Raw genomic sequence first — 12,831 nt, 5'->3', positions numbered from 1 at the left:
AATCGATTTATTTCATATAAAATATGCAAAGTAAGCATAATTTATCGCAATTTAAAATGTCATTAGGTAATTTAGTTCAAGTTAAATACTCATCGTATTAAATCGAAATCCTTCTGAGTTATAATTTAAAAGCGTTTTGCTAAACAATTTAAGGTATTTAAATGAAGATTTTAATTTAATTTTGGAATTGAATATTTTCGTGTTTCACTGTGCATGTCTCAACAGAAACGTCACTACACTTTACAAGGTGTTTTAAATATTTTTGTTTTCTTTCCGTGCTCCTTGGAAAATGAAAGAGAGTTCCACCTATATTGTAGAAATGAATATTTTTCTTTCGTTTTTCGAATTTCCCTCTTAAAAACGAGTAATTCGTTTCTTTCTCTTTTCCTCTCTTCTCTTTAATCTGAATCTCTCTTTTTTTTAAATTCAAAAATTTGAAATTTAATTTTTTTCTCCAAAGTTTTATCTTATTATAAACACAACAATAGTGACCCTTAGAATGGAGAAAATTTCATTACAGAGAAAATTTTTAAAAAATTGAAACTTACACGATTACTAAAATTTTTATTGCAAATATCCTTGTTTTATTAAATTAGGGTTTATTAAAATCACTCGTTGCAGCACCCTTTTGATTGCTTAGAAATCTGTAAGTTTATCGTGTTTCTGGTTCTATGGGAACAATAAAAAGTTCAGTAATTTTTGCTAAAGCGCTTTGTTAAAATTAGCAATAGAATAAGGCCTTATAATATGTGATAAAATTAGGTGAGGTAAATTTTGATAATTTTTTCACGATACCTCAGAGCATTGCATAAAAACCATTTATCCGGCTAAATTTTCTTTTCTGTCTTGTATTTTTTACTACTTAAGTGATAATAAGAGCTATATTTATGAAAACCAAAATTCCTGGTAAACTGTCACCAAATAAATGCAAAATTATGAAATGAATGATATAAATACAGTATATTTTAGTTTTTATTACCAGAATTGTTTTTTTTTATTACCAGAAATGTTATTGCCATTCAGTTCAGTAATTTTACCAATTTTTTTTCTGCGTAACGTTTTCGTATTGCAGTGGAAAATCTACAACCAAGTTCCCTCAATACCTTCAACCAATTCTGAATTGCTAAAAAGTAGAAGTTTCGGAATCAACTGAAACCGAATCAAATGAAAGGTCATCTCCCCATGTACTAATCAAAATAAAAAAGAAACCGCTCTCCTTAGAACCTTTCCAGGAAGTGGCTTCGATGGATATTGACTTCATCAAAAGTCATTTTTCAAGGGGAACGGGTATATGCAAGTTGGGGCACTAGGTAATAATCATAATAAACTATAGATTTTGAGGTAGCGAAATTTCAATTATGAAATGGCCACCTACTGATTTCATGGTTATTCGTTTTTCTGAAGATTCTACAATAATTTACAATGATTCAATGACTCCTTTCTAAGACTTAAGCTACGAAACTTCTTTTTTTAATAATTAAAAAATTTTGCCTTTTCGACATAAATTAAATTGTTAAAAAAAATTTCATTATTTGAAAATGTTATTTTTGTAAAAAATTATGTTGTTGGAAGTCATTCACGCGAGTTACAGTTTATACTTTTCTTTTTCAATCTATTCCTAAACATAATATTGTTTTAAGTTTATTCAATCGAAAAATAAACAAAAGTGAAAGATATTTTCAAAACAAGTGAAAGTCTTTTGTTAATTTTCTTGAATTTGGATTCTCCGAATAGGAAAAAAAAAGTTGTGCGACTCCTTTTTGTTTCTCTATCTGAATGAAGATAAGATGAATCTTCGGATTGCGCTATTTAGAAATGAGTAACCATAGAAACGGAGTAAACAACGCAGTCATTGAGAAAAGTCGCTTACCTATTGCTGATCACTGCTTTTTTTGCGTTGCTTTGTCATTATAAAGCGGTGACAGTTCTGTTTTGTTTCAATCTTCAAAGTTTTGCAAAATGTTCTCCTGTGTCTATGTTAAAGATACCCAATTACCTTTTTTAAGTCAATTTTGACAAAAACATCTCTTTCCTATATATATATATATATATATATATATATATATATATATATATATATATATATATATATATATATATATATATATATATATATATATATATATATATATATATATATATATATATATATATATAATATATATATATTTTAAAAAAAGTTACGATGATTTAAAAAAAAAAAATTTTATTAGTTAGTAAATTGATAATTGTCTTTTGGTTGTTCTTTTTCACAAATTTAATTTTTCGGTTATTTTCCTTCATTCGAAATGTCAAATTCGAAATGCATTATCTCAACATATTTTAGTTCAAATTACTTGAATTTTTACATGAAATTCACTTGAATCAAATTCAAATTACTTGAAATTTTGCATGATTTTTTTTCTATACATATGTATAAGGAATAGACTATGAACTAGTTGATTAAACCATTATTTTATACTTTACAGATGGTGTAAAAATAGATCATTGCGATTTTTTTGACATTTTTTTGAAATTTAATTCAATTTTAACTTTGGAATTGAATATTTTCGTATTTCATTGGGAATATTTTCGTTTTCATTTATTTCAATGGGCATGTATTAACAAAAACTTCACTACACTTAACAAGGCTTTTTAAATATTTCTGTTTTCTTTCCGTACTCCTTGGAAAATGAAAGAGAGTTCCATCTATATTATAGAAATTAATATTTTTCTTTCGTTTTTCCAATTTCCTTCTTAGAAACGAATAATTAGTTTCTTTCCCTTTTCGTCTCTTCTCTTTAACACGTTGAATGCCATGGGGGTCACCGGTGACCGGCACTGAGTTTGATCGTAGCGCCACGGAGATCACCGGTAATCGGCGAAGCCAAGATTATTCGAAACACATAATTCGAGTAAATTTTTAATGCTTTTAATTTTTTTTTTTTACATTGTTATCGTTTCTAAATAGTTTGAAGAAATTAATGCAATATACACTGAGAAAATCATTTTGGCCAGACGGGCAAGCCATGTAAAATTAGCGTGGCATTCAACGTGTGAATCTCTTTTTTTTTTTCAAATTTTAAAATTTGAAATTAATTTTTTTTCTCCAAAAAGTTATGAAGCTTTATAGTATGGCCGCCGCAATGATTCAATATGACATACATTCCTTCGCTTAAAAATTTTTAAGAAACAGCGAAAAAAGCAAAATTAAAATTACCAATCTTTCGACTAAGCCATTTTGACCATATTTTTCCAAATTGTAGCCCCTTGTGCCACTGAAATCGAAAATATGTTTCTCTTGATGTGTTATTGTGACTGCCACTTTATAAAGCTTCATAACTCACCTTGGATTTGGGTGAGCTATGGTGGTTATGATTATGGTGGTAAGCGCATCTTACTCAGAAACTGGTGGTCCTTGCTTCGAATCCTGCCAGCATATGATGAACATCTCTCTTACACATTTCTCCCTCCGCATGAATTTTGAGACTATGCATTTTGCTCAAAAGTGAGTATAAGCTGATTTAATTTTGAATTCTACTATATTTGACACATTTTCGCTCAATTTTGAGAAACTCTTTTTTCCCGTGCATAAGCTTCAATCTGAAGATGAATAAAAGCAAATCGCAAATTTTAATATTTTTTTAAAAAATATCAAGTTTATCATTAAAGACGATTGTTGACAATTTTTCTCAATAAATATAATTAATGTTAATTTCCTTATTTATCGACAATACTTAACACAGTAGCCAGCAGTTCATTTTCATTCACTTATCCTTTCTTCTGTTTACATTAGATTATTTTACTTAAATCTTTTTAAAGTACTTTTTTTTAAACATTGCTCCTTTATTATTTGGTAAAAGGCGTGTAGCATGTAGATTATCTGAAAAATTCTTCAGAAATCTTTATCTATGTTTAGTTTGATTGCCTTATTTGTTTTCTTTTCTCATGGAAAGTGCTATTTCTACTTTTTAAACAATGAGCTCAGTGCAAATAACTAAAATTAGGTAGATGGCTTATGAAATAGTCTTCTGATTATGTTTTGTTTTAGTTGAACAAATGGCGAATGCGAAAAACAGTTCGCTAAAATTAATCCCAAATTTGATACCACTTCCGAATTTTTCCAATTAGTATTTTCTTTTTGGATTATTATTGCGTTATAATAGACCTTTCATGTGAATTTTTTTTTGAATTTATACTAAATTGATGTCATGAATTTAAAGTCCTTAGAATAAATAATAATTTTTGTATTCTGAATGGGTTACATCTATTTTAAAAAGAGTTGTTATTCTGCCCGAAAGTTTAATGATTACTGCAAAAATTGAAAAATATTCGTAAGTAGTAATAATTTATATATTTCCAACTCATATATAAATACAACCAGTTTGTATATAGGTAACTGATTTGTGACTAAATTTAAAATTTGTTTTAAATTAATATTACCGAAATAGTGCATGCATTTTTGTTTTTAGAAAAAAAGGACAGGCGTCTGATATTCTGGCGCCATTAGGAGGAAGGAACAGATTACCTGACGGTATTATAAGTGAAAAAAAAAGTAGTTTACTCCGTTTTTCGTTATTTGTTTCGGATTTATGATGATAACCCAACTGAAAGAAGCCACAAAGCTAATGCCCCTCCTATAATTGATGCAATTATGTGTGGGATTTACTTCAGATTTATGTACTTTTTTTTTCTAATTTGGGTTAACGCTTTTGTAAAAATAAAGTGAAAGTAACATTGGAAGAAAACAAACTGTTTAGTAATCAGAGTTCTCAACTTTGACAGACATTTTGCTATATTTAACTGAGGATGGTTGTTCAACTCTTGACCTTGTTTAAGATCCTATAATCTCATCAGTTTCTTAATTCTAGCTGCTTGAATTAGTTCCAAAAAAATTGAGCACTAAGAATTGATATTTTTTGTCATTCTTTATTGGGAAACAAAGGAAATTTATCTTCAATTCTGAGTTTTTACTTTCTATTTATTTTTCTTTTATTAGCTCTTTAAAACTGGTTCAGCGCTTTGTTTTAGAGCATTTTTTTAGTCTAGTGCGAAGCTAAAAATATATTATTTCGTAATCATTGTGTAATTTTTTACTTGTAGGGAAATGTTTTATAATTGTTTCACAAAAGTTTCTTTACCATTACTTATTTAGTTTTTCTTCTATCTCCTTAATGTAATTCCAAAAAGTAAAAATAATCTTCTAATTAAAAATAGGAGGAACAGAAATTTATTTTGAAACTTTGAGGACTCAAAGAAAAAGAAATTAAAGTTAATGCTTAGGTTTTTTATTCTAATTGCAAAGAAAAAAAAAAAGCTAAATCAATTTTTTTTAAAAATAGTTATCAGTTTCCACAATATATTAATGATTTACCCATATGTTTTGTTTGGAATATTTTTAATAAATAAATGTTTTTTTTTCTGTTTAATTCTGAGAATTACCAATAAATAAATGTTTTCTCTTTTCGCTTAATTCTGAGCATTATCAATAAATAAACAGCTTCTCTTTATGTTTAATTCTGAGTATTATCAATCAAAAAATTGTTTTCTTTTTCTATTTTACTCTGAGCATTAATAAATAATTAGATAAAAATTATCATTCAATAAATGCTTTATCTTTCTGGTTTTTTTTCATGCACTACTAATAAATAAATGGTGTATCTATATGCTTAGTTCTAAGCATTATCAATTTGTAAATGGTTTTTCCTTCTGTTTAGTTCCACACATTATCATTAGTCATATGGTTCCTTTTCTTTTTCAATTCTGAGCATCAACAAATTAAATAGCTTTTATCTTTGCATAATTCTGAGAATTATCAATGCATGTATTCTGTTGAAGCGATCTTCAACAAATTCGTGAAAAATTTCTTATTTAAATATCTCTTACTTTTTAAAATATTTTTACTGTATGATGAGTGTTTTTTTTCTAAAAATCGAACTTTTGAAAGGATTTGTATGTCTTGTAGCATAATTTAAACTAAGAACGTAATTAAACATTTTTCAAAAGTGTAACTTTTTTCTAGATTCTAATCATTTACTGTGATATTTGTTTAAGTTGAATTTTCAGAATTATAATTTCGTATTTTCTCTCAAAGCATTTTTAGTAACAGTAAAACTTAGCGGAACAATTCTATTTTTTTTACCTGAAAATTTTTATTCCATCGTAATTGAAAACTTCTTTTTATCTACAGAATTATTAGACAAGCATAATTTTCTTGAAGTATGGAATGTGTTGCTAGGTAACAGGATATGTTGAACAAAAAACAATGTATTTTTGGCGTTGTAAATGTGAAGATTTTAGATCTAATGTAAATTATACTTAATATTAAAGTATATAATTTTGTTTTCAATAAAAAGTGGGGGGTAAATATGTGAAGTGTGAGCATTTTTGGACGGAAATACTTTTTATCTACAAAGTTAAATTTTAATTACTCATATATCAAACCAAATCATGTTTTTGTCAGATGCCAATTCTTATAAAAAAATTAAATGAAATTAAAAACATTCCATGGTTGGAGTTTTTAACTATAATAACCTACGAAAAGTTTGGGGTGCATAAAAAGCCACACTTTTTCAAGACAACTTTTACAATAAATTTTTATGTTTCCCGTTAAATACTTTACAAGATTCCACAAACTTGAATCCCATAGAAAAATCGTGGGACATAATGGAACACCGGGTAAAGCTCTGAAATTATTCTCGTAATTAAGTAGATTTTAAAGATTTAAGCATCATCACTTTAAAAACGCTTTATAATATTAATAAAAATAAAACTTAATATCTCAAAAATTCGAAATGCACAAAAAGTTCTATCAAACTCCGGGTCTTAGTTTTTATTAGCGCTTTTTGAGTAAATGCACAGTGCTTAATTCCATGCTTTTTCCTCAGTCAAAGCTAGGAATTAATAATGGTCCAATTATTAATTCCCTTTTATTATTAATTCCTTATCCAATAACTGATATATTGTTATTAACTGAACACATCCAATACTATTTAAAAAAAGAATCATTAAAAGAATTAAATGAGAATCAGTAATTATAAATTATTATTATGGAAAGTTTTACTCATCCAAGTAGCTTTATTTATCGAATGCTTTTTTTAATAAATAAAAGCATGCCAAATGTACTTTTTGACCTTGTCCTTATTTTCAAAGGTTTGCAGATAAAACTTTTTACTGAACTCTTTAAAAATAGTTCAGAAAAAAAATGGAAATTGTAGAGTGTCTTGCTTAGACTTTGAGTATTTCGTGAGCGTGGGCGTTAAATGTTTTTGTCCTTACTCGCAATTATTTGTTTTCTCAATGAAATAACATGTGTTTTCTAAACTAATGATTCTATTTTCTTCTTCCATTTTTTTCGTTTTATGCTCTTATTTGAACAAGTAAAAAGCATTTTATGACGCTGTTAATCTAGTATGATGGAAAAATTAAAAACTATAAAAATAAAACTTAGGAACTAAATAAAGCTAACTACACTCAGAAACTAAATAAAATGCTATTACTTATCAAACCCTACCACATCCACAATGAATGAAAAATGGGATTTTGGAAGCTTCGTAGAAATGCATAAACAAGTAAAATTTTTTTCAAACACTACAAAGGGAACTCTGAAAAATTTTATATGATGGGTGTAGTTATTTTAATATGCGTGATAACGAAGTACTTTTATTTGTCAGTATAAGTATATGCAGTCAATGCATCGAGCAATTTAATTACTGTAAATCGCATTTGCTGTTCTATATTCCGTTGGAAGTGTTTCCAAGTTCCCAGTTCGAACGAATTTCAACATCGTCTATTCTAGAAAAGACTTCTTTTTTCTTGCTTTCTTAAATCATGTGAAATGAGGAAAACAAAACTTATTGAATAATCAACTAACAAGTAATAAAAATTAATAAAAATGATATCTGAAAATCGTAACTATTAGCCTTTCTGTTCGCATTTAAAGAAACTGATGAAAGAATCATAAATATTGTTTCCTGCAGACGATTTTCTCCTACAGTGAAGTGAAAATTAAAATTCTTTATGTCGCATTTGATTGGTTCAGGGCATGTCAGCATAAGACGCGCAATTTCTTGTGGTCTAATCAAATCCAATGCTTTTTGCCAAATCAAGCTTGTTTCTCTTCCGAATGTTCTCCTAATTTATCGAAATGTGTCGTCAATTTCCATCATATATATCGTAAAAGATTGCACGAATTGAATTTCTGTCCGACGTGATTAACTTTTATCAGCTTTTATATTGTTTCGAAAGCATATTTGCATAATTTGATAACAAAATAAAACTTAACTTTATTCAGTCGTGGGTGATTACTTAAATCCTATACCGTGATGGTCTTTTCTTGTAACGGGATACTTGAACGAGACCCGTGTCCAAAAATGTATAAACTGGACGGCTTAAGATAAAAAGGATAAAACCAGAAAGTTTTACTAAATTCTTTTCATAAAATATAAGCTTAATATATGGACCCAGGTTCAAAATAAGTTTATTGTCAACTTTGTATTAATGTTTATTATTATTTTCTTAATATTTTCGTATTGCTTATATGAAGCGTCTATTTTAAAAAAGAGTTACGTACTGAGGAAAAAGTGTTGTAAGAGTTTTGGACCAGAGATTGCAGTTTACAATTTTTGACTATTTAAGGCAGTTATAGAAAAAAAAAGCAGTTTTAGACGAGATAGTGAAAACCATGGTTTTTACCTCTGATTTTGCCGTTATGTTCAATCCAAAGACTTGCGAACTCAGTGATAAACATATATTTACGAAAATACACAGTTAGTAATTTTTTAGTGTAATTTAAAATAACTTCGCGAGTATTACATATTTTTTTTTCGTGGACATATGTTTTCATAAAATTTCATAAATGTTGTTTTTTATTTTTTATTTGCTGCTTTTTTTAATAATATTTTTATTTCAAATATATCTAGAGACCATTTTTATTTTCTAAAAAGACGGCAGAAGGAATTCATTTTAAAAGAAGACATTCATTTTTATCTATCACTCACTACTGCAAACATTATTCTAAATGTGTGCCCTAGAGTCCTCCATTCCTAATTTAGTTCAATGATGCATATAAAGTAATTCGTTTAAACAAATTCGTCCTCAGAAGTCCTTTTTTTATTCTGATCAATCTATTTCAGCCAGTTTACATTTACAACTCATCATGCCAATTTCTTCCAGTATAGAATTTTTTCATTATATAATCTTATTTGACCATTTTATCGAAAAGTTAATATTTTTTTAAAATAAGTTTTAATAAATATAAGAAGATATTTTAAGTATGAGCACTTCCTAATCGGAAGCACCAAAAAATTAAAATAGTTTTTTTACTTCATTAAATTCTGTTTCAGTGAAATTAGTTTTTTTTATGGAATTGCTAAAATTATGTAATAGTTTACTTTTACAATATAGCATCTTAGTTTTAAAAATAAGTACTAAGGAAAGAAATAGTTTATCAACTAAGTATTTTACTTTATAATCATCGCTGAACAGCCGACTCATTTTTGAGTTTTCGACAACCTATGCACAACTCAATAGCCTTGTAATTTTAAACCCAATCCAGAAAACACCTGGATCAAGTATTGGGACAAATCTGCCTTCGTGGAAGACTTTTTTAATGAACTAACCCGCATTTGCGGTACATAGAGAAGAAAACCATGAAAACCTCTCTCAGTTTGCCTGACGACAAGGGAACTCTAACCAATGATTCGTCTACCACTGAGGATCAGCACTGTGGTCGGTGTGGAATTCGTATCGACTAGCAATCGCTGGTATTTGAACCTGGGTCATTTAATTGAGAGGCGAGCGCTCTATTTCCTGAGCCACCATGGCTCATCAACTGAGTATTGCAAATAAAGTTCCGCCTACTTTTGTTTTTTATATGTTTGTGTAAAAATTCATTCTATTTATTTTAAATAATTTTCTTTTTCTTCTCCTCCTTTGCTAAATGCGTAGACGTTTTTGCTCTGTAATGTGTAATCAGTTTTCAAATTATTCTAATTTCATACAGTAAGATCATAAAAGATATTTATATGGAAACCGATAAATTCTAGACATTTGCTGTGAATTCTGCTGACCACAAACTATTGTAAATCAAACGTTCTACTGCGATTAAAAGACTGCAATACACATTTAGAAAAAAATTATGGTCAGAACTACCAGAGTATGGTAACATTTTCCGTGTTTCAGGCACTATGAGAACACCAAAAAGCTTGGTAATTTTACTGAATGAATTTGGAAAATTAGCATTATGGTTTTTTAATATTTGTTAAAATTGGATAATTTTAACGTAATACATTAGTGCATGGCAGAAAAATCATTTATTTATTTATATATTATATCTTTTCAATTTCGAACTTTAATAAATGTGGGGTAATAAAACTATTATTTTATAAGACAACATTTCAAGTAAACCGTTACTATGTGAAGGGAAAAATTACCAAATGAATGGTTTAAATACTGTATATTTTGGTTTTACTAATCAGAATTATGTTTTCTTACTTTCTTTTCCCCGTGCAGATTCCGTGCTGATTGGGAAACATTAATTGATAAATTAATTTGGAGATTTTTTATTTTACGCGTTAAAACTTTTCTGACTTCCTATTTTAGATTTTTAGATCTTTAAATGTTTAGCTACTTCAGATTCAATTGAAATTACAATTTAAGTTTCAACCTCTTCCCTCTCGCTCCCGGCAAAATCACGGCGGGAGCTTTCGTCTCCTGTTTCTTGTGCCCGTGATATTTCAGGGCTAGAGCTTTCCAAAGTAATGCACCAAAAAGATTTAAATATATCTATATCTTGGGCCTGGAATTTTATTATTTCTTATTTGACACACTAGATGGCTGCACCACACTATTTTTGATGTAACTGGATTTTAAACTAGATGTCAACACTATCCAAATACATGCATTTGTGATATGTATTTCGTACTTTTAGCTCAGCTACTTATGCTCTTTGTGAATACATGTTCTGTGATAAAATAATGTTTAATATTGTGTACATTATGGATGTATGGAGTATATGTGGAGTTATAAAATTGCAGGCTAAAAAAATTCTAAAAGTTGAAAATGAATATATATAATGTACATACACCTTTTTTATATAATTTTCTTGAATAAAAAAATAGGCACTTTTATGTCAGTTCTCTTAAAAATTATAAGATCGTTAAGAAACTCTTACTACTCTCATAATAACACTTATATTTTAGCTGAAATCGGACGTATTGTATGCGAAAACACTACTTTTATTTATAGTTTACTAACTTATTTAAACTATTTAAAAAATGTTTTATCAAGATTCTTTTATTTTAAATCATTTTTATTGTATTATATGCTCAAAACGTAATCGTTATTTTTAAAGGGGCTTGATTGTTCCTTCCTGCTGTCAGCTAGAAAAATGCTGCACATTCATAAGTTATGGGAGGTCATCAACTGTTCTTCCGGAATTTAAAAGGTTTGTGCATGCAAATCTTATGCACATAAATTACATAGACCACCATATAATAAATACATATCTTCTTTTTTTCTTGACAAGGATCATTTTAGAATAAATACATTAAACAAGCATACAAATACCAATGGAAAGCTTTAATACTTTTGTAAATTTCAGTTTTTTTTCTGGGAACTACTTTTTAAAATTAGATATTTTTGTAAGTGAATATTTTAAAACTATTCCTCGTTGTTTGTTCGTTATAACGTTAGATAAATGTCTAAGTAGCTTATAGAAAAAATTTATAATGTTAGAAAATAAAGGTAGTCTTCTTTTTTTTTTCTTTTTATAGAAAGTGAAATAACGCTAACGCATGTAAATGCTTAATTTATTTTTGGCAATAGTTTAGTACTGGATTAATTTTTTAACAAAAATATTTTAAGGATATCAATGAAGTCCTCAGAATACAGCAAATTGATCCTTCACATTAATTAAAAATATCAAAAAAGTAATTATTTGCAATGATAGCAATTGGGGCAAAAATTTGTATTACAGGGACAATAATTTATGCTGAACACGTGATTTTTCATAATTAATCTTATAATTTGTGTGATTCATTTAAAGTTAGTTTATATGAATTATGATAATAGTTCAGTGTTGGTATCATTTTTCAATAAAAATGTTTTAATGATAACAATAAAATGCTCACAGCGCAGTTAATTGATCCTTTACATTAATTAAAAATATAAAAAATGATAGCAATTGGGACATTAATATATTTTATAGTGACAATATTTTATACTGAATACGTAATTTTTCATAATTAATCTTATAGTTTGTGTGATTTATTTAAAGTTAGTTTTTATGGTGTTTTACTGAAGTTTAATTTTTAGAGTAAAACTTTTACTAGGCTAAAATTTTGCTTGCTTAAAAAAGCGTGAAAAGTTTTTGAATCCACTGGTGGTTTAGTGAAAGGGTAAAATTGGGAAAACGTTTCTCCCCAATACACCCTATCTAATAACATGGAAAAACAGATTTTAATATGCCGAAAAAACAGCAGGTTAAAATCCGACTTTTTGCAGGCAGAACCGCCAATGGGTTAATTTCTCGAACTACCTTAGGTAATGTCTTGCAAGATCAAACTTTATGTTTAGCGTTCTTAAAGTTAAAACAGTTCAATCTTAATTTGTACTTGTGAATTCAACAATTAGTTAAAAAGAGATGGCAAGCGAAGTAAAAAGAAAAAAAAAAAAAAAAAAGAGGCTTTTGAGGTTAACGAACTTTTAATTCCTATAGTGATTAACTTAAATATCCCTAAAATGCAATTTTTCTGTATGATAATCTGAAAAGTACTAAAAATTGTCACTTAATTAACTGAGAATCATTTTTGTTTTCTAGAAAAAATTATAAAACAAAATCTAAAATCGTGT

At 27.8% G+C, this 12,831-nt stretch overlaps 1 protein-coding gene across 9 annotated transcripts in view; it reads left to right on the top strand.

Annotated features, from left to right (window-relative positions):
- cu (NADP/NADPH phosphatase nocturnin) overlaps window positions 1-12,831 on the top strand; it is a 131,442-nt gene that overhangs the window by 98,450 nt on the left and 20,161 nt on the right. For 3 of the 9 annotated variants that reach the window (XM_071187931.2, XM_016052880.5, XM_071187929.2), the window contains exon 2: window positions 11,333-11,425. The exons of the other annotated variants lie outside the window; for them this stretch is intronic. Coding sequence is in view for 2 of the 3 variants with exons in the window: in XM_016052880.5 (XP_015908366.1) it covers window positions 11,333-11,425 (93 nt within the window). In the remaining variant the exon portion in view is untranslated. The remainder of the gene's footprint in view (window positions 1-11,332; window positions 11,426-12,831) is intronic. 9 annotated transcript variants of the gene reach the window in all.

This window comes from Parasteatoda tepidariorum, chromosome 11, assembly GCF_982258835.1.
Source record: "Parasteatoda tepidariorum strain Cologne lab strain chromosome 11, Ptep-v5.0, whole genome shotgun sequence".
Lineage (NCBI taxonomy): Eukaryota > Metazoa > Arthropoda > Arachnida > Araneae > Theridiidae > Parasteatoda > Parasteatoda tepidariorum.
Note: the sequence above shows the minus strand (reverse complement) of the source record. Positions and strands in the feature narration are given on the sequence as shown.